Source organism: Podarcis liolepis (genome assembly GCF_965112155.1).
Source record: "Podarcis liolepis genome assembly, chromosome: 13".
Taxonomy (NCBI): Eukaryota; Metazoa; Chordata; class Lepidosauria; order Squamata; family Lacertidae; genus Podarcis; species Podarcis liolepis.
Genome location: NC_139573.1, coordinates 14,351,689 through 14,368,611, shown reverse-complemented (window position 1 = coordinate 14,368,611; position 16,923 = coordinate 14,351,689). Strand labels below are relative to the sequence as shown.

General features: G+C 47.0%; 1 protein-coding gene across 4 annotated transcripts in view; it reads left to right on the top strand.

Annotated features, from left to right (window-relative positions):
• The window catches only part of TEP1 (telomerase associated protein 1), a gene marked incomplete at its 5' end in the record, with an annotated part of 52,343 nt that overhangs the window by 10,000 nt on the left and 25,420 nt on the right, over positions 1-16,923 (top strand). For all 4 annotated transcript variants that reach the window (XM_083471074.1, XM_083471073.1, XM_083471072.1 and 1 more), the window contains 15 exons: positions 658-815; positions 1,445-1,554; positions 2,040-2,130; positions 3,511-3,688; positions 4,690-4,909; positions 6,511-6,657; positions 8,045-8,119; positions 9,488-9,609; positions 10,783-10,845; positions 11,160-11,303; positions 11,912-12,088; positions 12,826-12,946; positions 14,004-14,128; positions 16,524-16,640; positions 16,740-16,857. In XM_083471074.1, coding sequence (XP_083327200.1) covers positions 658-815; positions 1,445-1,554; positions 2,040-2,130; positions 3,511-3,688; positions 4,690-4,909; positions 6,511-6,657; positions 8,045-8,119; positions 9,488-9,609; positions 10,783-10,845; positions 11,160-11,303; positions 11,912-12,088; positions 12,826-12,946; positions 14,004-14,128; positions 16,524-16,640; positions 16,740-16,857 — 1,966 coding nt within the window. The remainder of the gene's footprint in view (positions 1-657; positions 816-1,444; positions 1,555-2,039; positions 2,131-3,510; positions 3,689-4,689; positions 4,910-6,510; positions 6,658-8,044; positions 8,120-9,487; positions 9,610-10,782; positions 10,846-11,159; positions 11,304-11,911; positions 12,089-12,825; positions 12,947-14,003; positions 14,129-16,523; positions 16,641-16,739; positions 16,858-16,923) is intronic.

Sequence of the window (16,923 nt, the reverse complement as noted above, 5' to 3'; positions counted from 1 at the left end):
TAATAGGTTATTGTATTTTAGTATTCTGTTGGAGGCCGCCCAGAGTGGCTGGGGAAACCAGCCAGATGGGCGGGGTAGAAATAATAAATTATTACTATTATTATTATTTATTATTATTTATTATTATTTATTATTATTTATTATTTATTATTATTATTATTAATTATTATTATTATTACTTCATCTGGAGATGCCAGGGATTGAACCTGTGGACCTTCCGAATGTTAAAAGGGATGCTCTGCCACTGAACTCATTCCTTCCGAAAGGAAGCATGTGGCTTGGACTGAACATCAGGTTCTGAGGATGGGGCTTTTATAGGGCCTGGTGGGCAGCGATTGGCCCTCGGAGGGAGTCAGCTGATGGAATGCTTCAGCTGGTTGTTGAACTGCATCCTAGATGGCGCTCTTGAGCCCCAGAGCTGTGTCAGGCTTGCAGTGGAAGCAGAGGCATGCATGGCAAATAAATAAACCTTGATTTGACAAACCCACCTACCCTGTTAAATTTCACAGATGAGCTAATAAATCATTTTGCAAGAATTCCAGCAATCAGCATGTGTTAAGTGATCTGCATGGGCCATGATTCACCAGTGAGCTTCAAATCAGCCTTCAGCCATCCCACCTTCGCCCTAAATCTCCTCCTCTTGCTTGAACTCTCCAGGTACCCCTCGGATTTAAGTGCCTTCTCTCGAAGTCGCCTCCCTGGGCCCTGGGACTCCAGCCTTGCTGGCACTCGTATGAGGCTGCCGAAGCCTCAAACCTGGGAGCGGGACCTCAGCCAATTGGGGAACAAGGCCAAGGCCTGGGAAGAGCTGATTGGTAGGTGTGAGAGAGAAGTCGATTTTTGTTGTGGTTGTTTCCCCATCTGCTGAAAAGTGGTGCCCCAATATCCCAGTTCACACCTGTGGCAAGTGAAGGAAACAGTCTTTTTGTTCGCTGACATACGTTTTTGTGGGAGAAGCGGGACTCGGTTCAGTTGGGTCCCCTGAGCAGACCAGCTCCATCTGGCTTCCCCCAGACCCTCAGTTGCTTCTGTTCCAGCCAGGCATGATACAGAAATACTATTTAACTTTCAAGAATCAGCAGCTGTTTTCTCCCCCCCCCCCTTGTCTTCTTTCCCCCCTTTTGCACGTTCTTGATTGCTTTACATGCTGTTCTGGGAACCATTTTGGTTGAACAGTGAGGTATAAATGCTTTAAGTGTGTTGTGTTTCTGCTTACAACTAGACCACTAGGATTCTGCCTGTAGAAGGAGCATGCCTTCCGCGATGTGAAAACTTTGGCCTGGTTTCAAAATTGGGGAACCCTCCAAATCTCGAACGTTAACTAGGCTCTAGGTTGCAGAAAATCTCTAGCTTCAGCATGAGAGGGAGGGGATGTTGGTGCAGAGTTCTGACTTTGGCCCAAAGTGTGAGTCCCTTCTAAGCTTCTGTTGTTGGCTTGTCACAGATGCAGGCAAGCTGCCTTTCATGGCCATGCTGCGGAATCTGCGCAACATCTTGCGGACCGGGGTCAGCGATCGACACCACATGCGACTGTTGAAGCGCCTGGAGGACAAGGTGAGGCCCTCCTAACAGCAGCTTAGGAAGGTGCTCAGGGGATTTGTCTTTCTAACCCAGGATTATGGGGTTAAACTCTCCAGGTTCTTTCCTAGAGAAAGGTCACTTGCTACCTGAATCTCAAGCTTCTCATCCCTTTTCTGCCATGTTTCTAGACATAGGTATGTGCTTTAGAGCTCCGTGTCTGAGCGCTGTTTTGTTTTTGTTTTGTTTTGGTGCTTTGACCGTTCTTGTGTCGCAACAAGAGTATGGCTTCCATTTGCACCTATGGAAGAAATGTTGAAGTATTTTTTTTTTTGCCGGGGGGGGGGGGGATGGGACTATTGGCACGACAGCAAAATCTGCCCCTGATGAAGGGCAGCTTTAATTTTCAGTACCTCGGTTGTAATAGCAACTTTAATGCGCAGTGCATTGATTTAATCTGTTCATTTCACACCCCCCCACTGCCCTTGCTTCTCCTGTTGACATTTTTCTGCCCCTCCTAGGAATCCGTCATTCGCAGCAGGCAGCTCCCTTTCCGGTTCCTTTCGGCCTTCAAGGTCCTGAAAGATCTGGAAAAAGAACTCAGAGAGGCGGGTAAGGCCTGCACACCACCCAAGTTCCACTAGAGGGCATTTTTGAAAGGCACCAGTGGGAATTGGGTAGAAAACAGGGGTGAGGATCCTTGGGCCTGGAACTACATGTGGCCCTCCAGGCCTCTCTGTATGGCCCTCAGGGACTCTGTCCAGGCCACACCCACCAGCAGCTCTGTCCCACACTTGCCTCAAGTGCATTTGCCTGACTGGAATGTGACCTTAGGCTATGCTGGTACCTCTTGCCTTGCCCAGGAGGGGTGGGTGGGTGTAAACCTGACTTCTGCATGGCTGTCATGTAGCCTACAGTACAAAAGTAATGGTCCTTTCCATAGCTCCTCCCACTTCTGCCTCTGCCACCAGGGGCCACTGGCATGTAGGCCCTGTAATAGGGCAGTCCAGCTTTGCATACCAAGCAGTCCGCAACAGTACTTTGGCACGGAACCCATGGCCTGCACACTGCCTTGATGCACTTGTGGGGTGGGTGGGTGGGAGAAAGTGAGCCCAAAATTTGATGCCCCTCCAGCTATTGTGCTGCCTTCCCAGAGCTGGATAAGTGAGGCACCGGACTCTGCTAGGACCCTGTCAGAGCCTTCATGCCTCCTTCCCAAAGCCTAGCGGCTTGCTTACCTGACTTTGGGAAGGCAGTGCAAGGGCTGGGTGTGTGTGAAATGTGGCTGAGGGCCGCAAATAAAGTGCTCAAGGCTGCATGCGGCCCTTGGGCTGTGTATTGGACTGTCCCTCAGCCTGAATAAGGCTTCCCCAATGGACTGCCAGAAGATCAAACCTCTCCATTCTTAAGGAAATCAGCCCTGAGTGATCACTGGAAGGGCAGATCGTGAAGCTGAGGCTCCAATATTTTGGCCACCTCATGAGAAGAGAAGACTCCCTGGAAAAGACCCTGATGTTGGGAAAGATGGAGGGCACAAGGAGAAGGGGACGACAGAGGACGAGATGGTTGGACAGGGTTCTCGAAGCTACCAGCATGAGTCTGACCAAACTGCGGGAGGCAGTGGGAGACAGGAGTGCCTGGCGTGCTCTGGTCCATGGGGTCACGAAGAGTCGGACACAACTAAACGACTAAACAACAACACCCTAGATATGAAATGCATTCTATCACTGCTGGCCTCAGGTGTCGGTGATCTGTCTGTGGCACAGGGAAAATAGCAGAAAGGGGAAGGTAGAAGGGATTGATGAAGGAGTTTGGCTGAGTGACTTTCCAGACACCTGAGTGGGGTGGGTGACTTAGTATGACAGCAAGGGCAGCTAGGTTTTCTGTAGGTTGTACAAATTTGCAGCAGCCTTTGAAGGGAGTGGGTGGGCTGGAAGTTGCTGGCTGGGATAAACACCTTACCAGCCCCCTCTCTTTCCCTCTTCCCTACAGAGACCCCCTTCCCGAGCAACAAAGACATAATCCTAAAGATCATACAGCGACATGGGCTGAACATCTCCTATGGGAGGTCATCGCTATCTTGGACACGGCGAAGCCTGCGTGGGTGTCTGGAGATCCCGGTTATCTTCAGTATGGTGAAGCGTGAGAAGAGGAAACTCCTGAAGGCCAGGTAGCGATGGGGCTGGCTGTGTGGTGAGAAGTGAGAGGCGGACTGTACACATCAGAAGTTCAGGGAAGCAAGAGGGGAAGTACGTGCTTCCACAAGGAGGCAAAAAGTCACTCTCGCCCAGCATCCTGTTTGGCCAACAGCAGCCAATCAAATGCTTCCAAGACGCTTGGAGACGGGGCCTTCTGTCTCCAGCATCTTTGACCCAGAGATGCATTGCAATGGAATATGGGAATTTCATTTTTCGCTATCAACAGGATTAGACAAATCCTGAAGGGGGATAATGCTATGTTACTCCCTTCACTGTTGGAGGAAGTATACCTCTTGATATCAGCTGCTGGGAATTACAGGAGGGGAGAGTGGTTTTGTGCATGGGTCTAAACCCACTGAGCTTCTTGGGCTTGCTGATCGGAAGATCAGTGGTTCAAATGCCCATGACGGGGTGAGCTCTTGTTGCTCTGTCCCAGCTCCTGCCAGCCTAGCATTTCGAAAGCACACCAGTGCAAGTAGATAAATAGGTACCACTGCGGCGGGAAGGTAAATGGCATTTTTGTGCCCTCTGGTTTCCGTCATGGTGTTCCGTTGTGCCAGAAGCGGTTTAGTCATGCTGGCCACATGACCTGGAAAGCTGTCTGTGGACAAACGCCGGCTCCCTCGGCCTGAAAGCGAGATGAGCGCTGCAACCCCATAGTTGCCTTTGACTGGACTTAACCATCCAGTGGGCTCTGATCAGCCATGGTAAGAACAGGATGCTGGAATAGATGTGGATGTGAGGTCTGATATGGCAGGGTACTTGGAGTGAAGAGCACTGTGGCATAGCTATTGTCTTTTTTTTGTTAATAGATACATTCAAGGTTGTTTATATATTTCACTTACATGTTTAAATAGAAAAAACACTACATCTCACTTTGCTGCAAAACACTACAGGGGAAGTGTGTTGCAGCGGTGGCTCAGGTGTTGACTGGCATGTGTGTGTTCATTTGTTCTTCTGTCTTCCTTTACAGAGAGATTCGCTGCAGCCACGCCCTCCTGCGGCGCTACCAGGAGGCCCTGGAGAAAGCAATCCACATTGCCGTTCGGCACAATCTGCCCCCCATCCCTGGCCGCACCCTCATCCTGATAACAAACTCAGACATGTTTCAGCCCTACGTGAAGGCCCAGGGTCTCTGCTGCCCCAGCACCAACGGGCAGGATGACACTGGACGGGCCTCTCTCCCCCTTACGGTTTGTTCATCTTAAAAGCAACCTTTCTGTTTTCCCTTTCCTGTTGACTTGTTCCATAATAGGAGCTGCATTAGGGCGACTGGGACACTTCCTTGCCAACCTCGTTTGGCCCCCCACCTGCCTATTTCCTTTCTTAAAACCAGCCCAGAGGGTGTCCCTGGCTGCCATCTTCCTCCTGAGTTCTCTGTATTGCCCTCGTAGAACTCAGGAGGGAGGGAAAACCTTTAACTAGTTGACTCTGCTTGTCATTGGCTTCGGATCCACTGATTATTATTAATTCATTTGTATGCCGCTTTTATACCGAATGGCTTCTAAAGCGGTTTACAAATGTAAAATCAATCCTAAAACCCATACCTGATTGAAATACATAATACCAATTCATCAGAGCATTAAAACATCTTTAGTTTAGAATGTGTAAATGAACTAGTTTAAAAGCATGACAAATCAGGTAAAACAATAAGAAATCCCAAGTTTGGGCAACTGCTTGGCTGAACAGGTGTCTCTTCAGGAGCCTGCGGGATGCCAATACTGATGGGGCTTCTCATACTTCAGCTTCTTTCCCTATTAACATGACAACAGCCCTGCCCTGCCAACCCCACCCCCCGTACTACTAGATTTCCAGCAAAATGTACCAGTTGTTTGCAGGAACTGTATGTTCGATTCATTTAATCTTCAAATATTTATTATTTGTTTTAGTATTTGTACCCCCTCTGCATAGCTGTCAGTTTCCCCCCCTTTTTAAGGGAAATCCCCTTATTACGAATAGGATTCCTTGCAAGAAAAGGGAAAAGTTGACAGCTATGCCCCTCTGTTTGGCTTAAAAATAAATGCAGATGGTGGCTTGTAACCTAATTTTTAAAACAGCTGTAAACCTCAGTTGTTACTTTTTTGTTGTTGTTAATCAATACAAGAAAATAAGAATTAGAAAATGAAACACCCGCTGTACAGGAAAAGATTATGTTGGTTGATGAGTAATAAAATCCTCTGGTCAGTAAAAGAGAATTTTCAGCTCGGTAGGCCAAAAAACTTATTTTTCACACAACACCAGCTCAGAGGCCAGTTTCTGCAGCAAGATGGTTCCTTCCAGTCCCTTAATTTTAAAACCTGTGTCTGGAAGCTGCAAGATTATAACATGTAAAACGGCTTCCTGAAATTTCTTCCTGGCAAATCCACTGGCGATTTGAGCTTGCCTCTGGCAGATATAATTATATCTAGGATAATTGAGGGTTGCTTCCAGACTGCAGCTGCTTTTAGGTGGGATTCAGTCACGTGCCAATACCAGCAATTAAAGTAGATTTGGAGTGTTGCAGACGTGCTTCGCTCCCCTCCCCCCACCCCAAAATCCTTGTGTGACAAGGGAAGTGTGGAATAAGCTCTCCTTAGTTGCTTGACACGACGTCGTCTAAACTCCCCAGAAGCAAGTAAGTGTGGGTGCTCAGTGAACAGATCACCTGGAAGCGGCTTGGCTTTTTCCACACTAGAGCCAAACGAATATTGGGCATGTCGAGGTGACTGCTTCTCCAGCCATAAGGGAGACCTTCAAAGGGACTAGAGCTTTGCATATATATTTTTAAAGGAAAGACTTACTGTCTCTCCTCCAGAAGCTGGACGTGGCCATGCTGTTGGGTTCCATGGTGCATTTTGCGTCGGAGGAAGCCCAGATTCTCTTCAGCTACGAAGGACAAGACTTCAGGCCTGCTGCCATGACGGGCTCTGTGCTGACGGATGTGCAAGCCCTGCGAGATTTGGTAAGACCTGGAATTGGGGTCTGTGTGGAGTTCATTTTCCTGGTCCAAGGGTGTGACTTCCCAAGGCAGGCTTAATCTTCTTCCTTCCCCCAGGTCCTGAATCATAACAGATGAGGAAGATAGGAAACTGAGTCAGCCCATTGATCCACCTGCTGATTGGCAGATAGAAGTTCAGAGAGGGTCCTCTCCTAGCTCTTCTGGGGGAGCCCAGGGTGGAACCTGGGACCTTCTGCATACCAAGCATGTGTTCTGCCACTGAGCTGCGACCGCCTCATGCCAAATAGAATTAAGCAAATCATAACATGGGAGAGAATCAGTCACATCTCCCTACCCCTTTCTGTACTTAGCTGGCATTTTCAGTTTCTTAAGGGGATGTTCTTTACAAACTTTGCATCCCAGATCACAAGGGATAAATTTAAAATGGAGCTGAGTTGTGAGCTTGCAAAGAGGAAGTGTTCCTTTAAAAAAAAAAAAAAAAGGGATGGATGACAAACCTTAGGTCCCTGTTGCAGCCTCCCTTTTTTGTTTTGTTTCCCCACCCGCGGGCAAAATGCCACGACTTAGCATAGCACCTGAACAAGGTTTAAAAAAGAAAAAATAGATGCAAATTAGCTGAGAAAGAGGACAGTCTCTCTCTCTCTCTGTGTGTGTGTGTGTGTGTGTGTGTGTGTGTGTGTGCGCACACCCACACACACACCCACACACCTTGGTTTTTGTTTTTGTTTTGGACACAAGGACTGCTTTCGTGCTGCATGTGGAAGGTTGGCCAAGGGTGGCCCTCTGACCCAACCAAACGTTTAGTCAATTTCTCTCCCCCCTCTTCTCCCCCTACTTTGTACTGTATACAGCATTAATGTCTCACATTGAATGTAACTGATCTGTAGAAACTCTTAGGACATGAAAATAGAGATAAGGCACGTACATTTTAATAAAACTATTTTTTAAACAACAACAACAACAAAAACCATGCACAGGAGCCCTCAATAAGCACTCCATCTGTGCTGGTTTTGCAATGTATGTTTTTATTGCCCCCTTCCCCCCAATTATATAACATCATGGGAGTTTGTGCTTGCAGTATTTCCTGTGTGTGAGTCTTTTTCAGTTGGGTTTCCCTTTTCTCACAAGGAAGGCTTGCCCGCTGCTTCTAGGTGCGACAGGCCTTGCCTCAGGAATCCAAGAAGCAACTCTTAACACTGAGCTCCCAGACCATTGTTCCATCTAGCTCAGGTTGCCCACAGTAGTGACGGGCTACAGCTCTCCAGGATTTCAGATGGGGAGGCGGGGGGGGGTGTGTGTCTCTCCCAGCCCTACCCAGAGATGCCAAGGCTTGAATCTGGGGCTTTCTGCACCCGCTCACTGTGTCTGTTTTGTTTGCTTCCACTTCTAGGATGCATACTACAACTATGAAGAGGATCACAGAGCCAGAGACGTCATCATGGACCTCATCGCTCGCCGCCAAAAGGTGAGTCTCTGAGCTTAGCTAATTGATTTGAATTTGAACACGACTCAATAGAGCAGTCCTTCATTTCCTTTTTAAGTGGTACGTATATTTGTTACAGCAAACACAGTGTTGGAATTTGTTTATTTCAAATGAGTATCTGCAGCCTTTCAGAATGAAAATCTCAGAAAGGTGACGCTCATTGAAACCATGATGCACAGTATCTCTTCCAGGCAACAATACAGTGGTACCTCGGGTTAACTACTTAATTTGTTCCGGAGGTCTGTTCTTAACCTGAAACTGTTCTTAACCTGAAGCACCACTTTAGCAAATTGGGCCTTCTGCCGCCGCGCTGCCGGAGCCCGATTTCTGTTCTTATACTGAAGCAAAGTTCTTACCTGAAGCACTATTTCTAGGTTAGTGGAGTATGTAACCTGAAGTGTATGTAACCCGAGGTACCACTGTACAAAGCTTTTAGTATTGCCAACAAATGAATCTTCTTGGATGGAGCCTGCCATTTGCAATTTTTATAACGTATATAATAAAACATGCTGCCTGCTTTAACGAAGGGTGCTTTTTAAATGGTTGCTTCTGAAGCTACCTTGTACCACACCAGACATTAGTGTGTGCTTTTAGTGCTAGGTGAAGACCCATTTATTCACCTTGGCATTTAAAAATAATTTGGGATCCGCTTCATATGAGGACTTACATTTTTCTCTTTGGGTTAAAAAAGCGTTACACTTCCATTTATTGATCAAGTTTATATCCTTTCTTCGAAAGGAGCCCCTTTTGGGCTTTGTTTTTGCATTTTAAAGCTCTGCTTTATTTTTCTGCCACTTGTGATGTGCCCAGAGAACTATGTTGTTGGGCAGCCTGTATAAATGGGAGGAGGTGGGGATCCAAAGATTTATGAACAGTGCTGAGAGTGCAGCCCCCCTCTGACTTAAGGAATGATGCTGCCAAACAGCAACAGCCGCTGCCCTTGTGCAGTGAGCCTCCCCAAGGCTGTCCTCTTTTGGAAGCAGTGTGCTGGGCTGTAGAATGATGACCCTTTGGGTGGTGACACCGAGGGGGTGGTGTGTGGCCCTGATGCAATGAACCATAAACGATGCTCTTCTAGGATAGTGTTAGCAGATCTGTGCATCTCCTTTGGCAACAGAGAGCCTCAGTGTGGCGTCCCAACTCCTCCGAGCTTTCCATGGTTTTGCAGAGCGCAGCTGCTGAATGATTTAATTTCAGTTCACCAGTGCACGCTGCGGGTTAATGGGGAAGGCCCTGTGGGGATTAGCCATTCGCTCAGGCAATTTGCTTTGGGCTGCTGATGGGGTTTCTGGTTTCCTACAAGTTCCTGACTCCTGCTTGCTTGCTTGCTTCTCACTTCTCCCACGCCAGGTGGACAGAATTCTTCTTCTGAGCGCTGAGCCCCACGTCCCGCTCCTTGGCTCTGCCCTTTGGCTGTATCGCCACCATGTGTCCCCCGACTGCCTCTTTGTCAATGTCTGTGCGAATGCAGCGTAAGTAGGGGAGAAGTCGCAGGGACTAGGAAAGCTGCCTTATACTGAACCGGTGCATAGAATCAATTGTAGAACTGTAGGGTTGGAGGGGGGGGGGAACCTAAGGATCATCTAGTTCAATTCCCTCCCCGCCTCCAATGCAGGAATCTCAACATGTGGTTCCCCCATCCATTTTGAAACCATAACATACCCTGCTTATCTTTGGAAATCTGCTTCAGCTATTAGTCCTTCCCAATCCCATCCACTTAATCCAGTGCTCTTGGGAAGAGTGATAGCATCATGTTCTTAAGTAAATGTATCTAAGTTCTTCATGTACATTACTGGCCAATAGGAGCTCCCCCCCCCCCCATATCGCTGTCTCTCCCCTGCCCCCCGCCTTGGTAGAGAGAGCTACAACCCTTCTTTGAAGATAATGATTATATATTTATTTTTTCCCCTGACGGGACTTACAGGAACTGCTAAAAACATAGAAAAATCAGTCATTATTAATTGTATCATTTCATTCAGTTAATCAATCAATCAATCAATCAGTCAGTCATTTAATTCTACCACTGTTTAATTGTATCTCAAACTATTTATTAACTAATGAAGTCATTTATTGAAATATTTTCTGCCCTTATGTAGTAGGCAGCTTCCCATTAATATACCGTATTTTTCTGTGTATAACACGACCCCTATTTCTGGGGGAAGATTGCCCAGAGTTATTGAGCTTTCTGGGGGGGGGGGAGATTGCCCACAGTTGTTGAGCTTTCGGGGGAGGGGGATTGCCGACAATTGCTCACCCACCAAACCGCCGCTGCCAATCACACGCATCCACGAAGCCAGTAGCCGACAATCGCATGCCCGGTTGCCGCAGCAGCAAATCGCAGCCTCCATTCACCCCCTTAAACGCCACTGACAATCTCCTGCTCGAGGCACCCACCAATCGCCTGTCCCATCCCAGCACTATCCGTGTATAAGACGACCCCAAATTTTTAGCATTTCCCCCCAATAAAATAACCTCGTCTTACACACGGAAATATATGGTACTTACATTTCCCACTTTTATTTTTTTGAGTTCTACCTAGGTTTGGAGCATTAGAAAGAGGGGGGGGGGAGCATGGGAGGGGGGGTCTGGTGGAACGCACCCCACAAACTTTACTGAGTGCTGTTCCTTCCCCTATCCAATTTTAGGAATCCAAGTACCTCCGGTTCCAGGAATGTTGTGATAAGCGGGTTCAATGAGCAAGTGCTCAGGTGAGTCTCAGAACTGAGCAAATGCAGAAGAACTGCCGGTTGGCAGGACACTATTTTCCAATGTGTATTTACTCAGAGAACTTCAGCCGTCTTTGTTCCTTTGGATAGCTGAGGATTAATTCTGCAAATGGTCACTGAAAGCCAGAAAATGATTTTTTAAAGTGTGTGTTTATGAGCGTTGATGGCTGGTGGCTACTAGCAGTTTGGCATGCAGCCAGCCATGGAAACAGAAACCTGAGAAGCACCTTGTTCATTTTGGGTTTTGTTTTTTTGCATTTTGTGCTGGATTAATAACCCTTTTCTGTATTTTGCAGGTTCATGGCCGAATGTGGCAACTCCCGGTTCCTAGAGCACGTTGGGAAGGCCGACGAGCTCCATGGCCTGCCCAAGAAGCGGAAGGCCGTGGCGGCTGAGGTGGAAACTGGGGTTGCCTCCTTGATACCACCCCCCAAGAGCAGGTGACTGTGAACTGAGGTTTATGTATGGTTTGCCCTACAAGTGGAGCTTCGTAAAATTTATATACTGCTTGATTGTAAAAAAACCAACAGCAACCTCGGAGCTGTTCACAGAAGGAATAGCAGGTTAAAAACAACTATTTAAAGCATCCAAAAAATCAACAATAAGTTAAAATCCACATTAAAACGCCAGTCTACATTCTACAAACTGAATAGGTTAAACAAAAACGTATTTAGCAGGCAGCAAAAACAATACAGTCGTACCTTGGTTTTTGAACAGATTAGTTTTCAAACGTTTTGGCTCCTGAACGCCACAAACCTGGAAGTGACTGTTCCGGTTTGCGAACTATTTTTGGAAGCTGAACGTCCAACGGGACTTCCATGGCTTCCGATTGGCTGCAGGAGCTTCCTGCAGCCAATTGGAAGCCACACCTTGGTTCCCAGATGTTTTGGAAGTCAAACAGACGTCCGGAATGGATTCCGTTTGACTTCCAAGGTACGACTGTACAGTGAAGGCACCTGCCTGATCAAAATGGCCGAGTGGGCACTTGTGGTGCTCAGACCTCTCAGGGTTATGACTGCTTTTGTATCCTGCATCATTTCCCTCACAGGTGGCGCTCCGTCAAGATTTTTGTCTCCTCCACCTTCCGGGACATGCACGGCGAACGGGACCTGCTGATCCGCTCCGTCTTCCCTGAGCTCCGAGCCCGGGCAGCCCAGTTCTGCCTGGCGATAGAGGACATCGACCTCCGCTGGGGGATCACTGAGCACGAGAGCCAGCAGAACAAGTATGAGGAGAGGAGGGGAAAGACCAGGGTTATTGGGGGGTGCTCCAGACTTCCTCAGTTCTAAGTCAGCTTGTCTGATAGTTGAATTTTAGTTAAGCACAGCACCCTTTGACTACACTTGGAGGGTAGAAGCCTAGCTTACAGGGTAGAGGGCAGGCCATGTGGCACATACACAGTTCTCCTCTTCCAGTCCTTCTTTGCTGCTGCCTGAGGCAGCTGCATCACTTCGCCTAATGTTTGGGCCGGAGCCTGATGCCCGCAATTGCCACCCCCAGTCTCATGTCCGTAACTTCTCTTGTGCAGTTGGGGGGATCTTTTCGAATTTGTTCTTTGGAAAAGTGACATGGGAAGCTGCCTTATACTGAGCCACACCTTTGGTCCTCTAGCTTAGTACTGTCTACACTGACTGGCAGCAGCTCTCCAGGGTTTGGGGCAGGAAGTCTCTCCCAGCCCTACCTGGAGATGCCAGGGTTGAACTTGGGACCTTCTGCACACAAAACAGGTGCCCTACCACTGGACTGTGGCCTTTCCCCTATTGACTGAGTGAATAAAGAAAACACAGCATCAAAATTTTCTGTGCGTCGGAAGCAAGGCATTATGGGAGTTCTGTCAGAACACCTTCACTTGTTTTTCTTCCCTGTGTAACTCTGTCTCCCATAAATGCATTTAGGAAGGCGGTGGTGGGATTGGAGGTTCAGCAGACAGATGTTCTAAAGGTTCATTGTCTCTCTCTCTAGGCAGCTGGAGCTCTGCTTGTCAGAAGTCTGTCGGAGTCAGCTGTTCATTGGGATCCTTGGGGAGCGGTATGGCCACATCCCTACGGAGTATTCCTTGCCAGATGAACCCCAATTTGAGTGGGTGAGTGAAGAGACTGTGAGTTAGCCAGTTCTAGTGCTGCTCAGTAGCACTTAGGACCAAGGAGGAAGCATTCTTTCCGAAACAAAACGGGCACAGTATGGTTAGCAGTTTTCTCCTTTTCATAGGCAGAAATTTTGTTGCTCGCCCCATGAGTATGTGTATTTCTGTTCCTGAATGGTATTCCCCAGCACAGGTTACAGATCTGTGAAAAGAATACACTCCCTGTTCTTAGCCTTGTAATCTTAAAAAAAGGCATGGCACAGAAAGAATACTAATTTGGAGAGGGAGAAGGAACCACCGTATTTTTCCGTGTATAAAACTAGGTTTCCCCCCCTAAAAATGATGTCAAAAATTAGGGGCCATCTTATACTCTGGGTCATCGCCCCCCATTTTCTTAAATCTGAGTCCCCAAAAATAGAGGGTGTATTGTACATGGGGACGTCTTGTAGATGGAAAAATACAGTAAGTAAACTCTGGTATCAATTCTTAGTTAGTTTTCGAATGACCGTGTGGAATGGGAACAGTAGGCAAGGAAGAGGCAAAAGATGCTGATCTTTCATGGCGTGTCCCTGCTTCCCTCATTCTGTTAGCAACCTTCTCAGTATTCCCTAAGAAAGGGAATACTGTTAATGGATATAACACCTTGCAGGATAAATATTTAAAAATGAATTTGCTGCCCTAGGAGACTTAGGGTTTTTTCTAACGCAGCTCTATCTTAAAGTCACTTAAGGGGATACTTGTTCCACTGTGAAAATGTTTTGCTCCAGTGGAACATTGTCACACGAGAGAATGCATAGTAGGCAGGTTGCTGGTAACTTTGCACAGCCTGTTGTTCGATTATTTCCTGCAAGGGCAGCTGTTGCACATTAGAACCCACCCTTGTGCTAGCAGGCAGAGAACTCTGAATCTGACTAAACTTCAGTGGGAAGGGGAAGAGGATGTGAGGGACAACTGACATTAGAAGAGCAAGAATGCAGTCAAAGAAAAGATGACCTCAAAACAGCCCTAAGGAGTCCTTGAAGTTGAGAGTTGCAAAGCTTGTATGTCGTCTCCGCAGGTGAAGTCTTACCCAGCGGGCCGCTCCATCACTGAGCTGGAGGTGGTTCAGTTCCTGAACGGTTGTGAGAACCCTGCTGCACCATCCAGGAGCTGCTTCTACCTCCGGCAGCCAGACTTTCTTGAGTAAAGCATTTTGTTTTAAAATATTTCCATATGCCTGTAATGTAATGTAGTGTAGCTTAATGTTAACCTGCCATAACCTATAATAGTTATTGCACAAAGCACCAATACTTCCATTCTGCTTTATAGCTCAGTCAGCAGAGCATGAGACTCTTAATCTCAGGGTCATGGGTTCCAGTTCCATGTTGGGCGAAAAATTCCTGTATTGCAGAGGGGGTTGGACTAGATGACCCTCGGGGTACTTTCCAACTCAGGTTATTTGCTGATCCCAATGGAAAGGGCACTTGGTTTTGGTGCAACATTTTCCAGATGCCACGCTGGGCTGAAATTTGGCATTCTGGAGGAGAATTGTGCATCCTGAAGATTCATGTGTTTCTTTTGTGTAAAGTAAGTCCGTCAGATCTCTAGTCTTCTTTGTTAGCTGTAGACAAAATGCTTTGAATTGTGTGAGCATCTGGTGAGACTGTAGGATTGGGCTTGTGGATGGGGCTGTGTTCCTCTGATCCCTCCCTTTTTGTCTTCCTGTGAGTTGTGCTTAACAGAACCTTGATTTTATTCATTTACCCTGTTTCTCTAAGGACATCGGGATTAGAGATGTGTAGACCTGTGGGGGAAGGGATCAGAAAAATTGGAGTGTGTGTGTGTTTTATGAGCAGTAGACTCGTAATCTGGTGAACTGGGTTCGTGTCTCCGCTCCTCCACATGCAGCTGCTGGGTGACCTTGGGCTAATCACACTTCTCTGAAGTCTCTCAGCCTCACTCACCTCACAGAGTGTTTGTTGCGGGGGAGGAAAGGAAAGGAGATTGTTAGCCGCTTTGAGACTCCTTAGGGTAGTGATAAAGCGGGATATCAAATCCAAATTCTTCTTATTATTAATCTTAGTAAGTTTTTGTGGGCCCCTCAGGCCTTCTCTTCTCTACTCTGGGTACCAAGTTCAAAATCTTCATAACAGCCCTGCAAAGTAGGTCTGGGCGAGAGATAGCAACTGGCTCAAGAGCATTGTGGTTGAGTGGGGATTTGAATCCCATGTTTCCCTGATCTTACTCTGTCTCCACTACAACACTCAAGCTTTACATCTGGCATACATTATGGACATTAAAAACACACTTGTGCATGTGTGCATACCATTTTTAGTGCTTCTGCTGGGAGGCAAGGAGCTGTCCAGGGTCCTGAAGCTCCACTCCCTCCATAGTACAGTACTGTACTGTGACAACACCTCTGCTCCAAACATACTCTGGTTATAGCTATGCTGTTTGTGCTAGCCTCAGAGGATTGCAACTCTAGTGAGAGGTGCTGAGAATTTGATTCATTGGCCTCCTTGTCTCTCTTGGGTATCTCTTCTTTTGCATGTGCTGGCAGAATCACATTTTTCCAGTATCCCTTGGTATGCAACCATGATACGTACAAGCAAAGCTACAAAATGGTTTGGAAAGATGTTAAATCTGATTTGTAACATGGTCTGAGATTCCTCTAGCTGTAGGCCCACAAGAAGAGAGTGAAAGACAACTGAAATAATTGGGGTGACAAATTTCCCTTCCATTGTTAAATTGCATATATGGTGTGACTGTAGAATTGCTGATCACAAGCAACCCTCATCATAAAAGGGAGACTGAACCGGTACATGTTTATTGCAAAGCAAACTGGTTTCCTGACCGGTTCCTTTGAAGGAAGGCATGACTCAGGAGGGACAATGGACTATAGTCATCATCATTATCATTTTGTTTGTATGCCGCCTTTCCATAGTTGCAACTACGCTCAAGGCAGCTTGCAACATGACAAGAGTTACGTAATTACAAAATTACATAATTACAAACATAGCAGAAGTCATAAACAGTAAAACACATAAAAACGTACACAACTAGATGGAAACAATTTCCACGTAAATCATAAGATCTAAAACTAAAGATACAACAATATCAATAACAGCAACGAGCTCTCTCAGCCCTCCATAACCCACCCCCCAATAAACACAGTTGTACTTCGGAAGTTGAATGGAATCAGTTCCAGAAGTCCATTTGACTTCCAAAGTGCAGCTTCTGGTTGGCTGCAGGAAGCTCCTGCAGCCAATCAGAAGCTGCTGAAGTCCCATTGGATGTTCGGCTTCCAAAAGAAAGTTCAAAAGCCAGAACATGCACTTCCAATTTTCAGTCATTTGGGAGCCAAAACGTACGAGTTCTGGGGCGTTCAAGAACCAAGGTACGACTGTATATGCATATATGTATAACTCGTATCCAAACTTCTTGGTTGTCCAGCTTTGGCTTTTCAACCAAAACACCCAGGTTCTTTCGAAAACATGAATCTTGGAAGCAAATCTCACAGAATGTGGGTTTCCCTTTGATTCAGAATTGTGGTCTGTCGTAATCTAGTGCCTCTTTGCTCCTCTGTCACTCTTGGCAGCTCCGTGCCAGAAACGTGGAGGGCGGATTTCGTGGCTGAGTCAGAGGAGGCCAAGCGCCGGCTGGGAGACCTGAAGGAGAGAATTGAGAACCATGGCAGCCTGGCTTCATGTAGCAGGTGATGGGAAAGTGATATTGGTGGGGGCAGTGAGAGATCCCATGACCCTTCGGCAAACGTCTTCACTATCTGTGGTTCTCTCTTCTTCTGTTATATCAGATACGTTTGTCAATGGGGCGGGGTAGCCCAGGGCAGGCCATACGTCAAGGGGCTCGAAGATTTCGGTGTCAAGGTACTGCAGGATGTATGGGAATGCCTCCGGCACCAGTTTATAGAGGTAAAGACTGAAAAAAGCAAAGACTGGGCAAGCGTGTTTGTTTTTTTTCTTAACGGACTTTTTGCG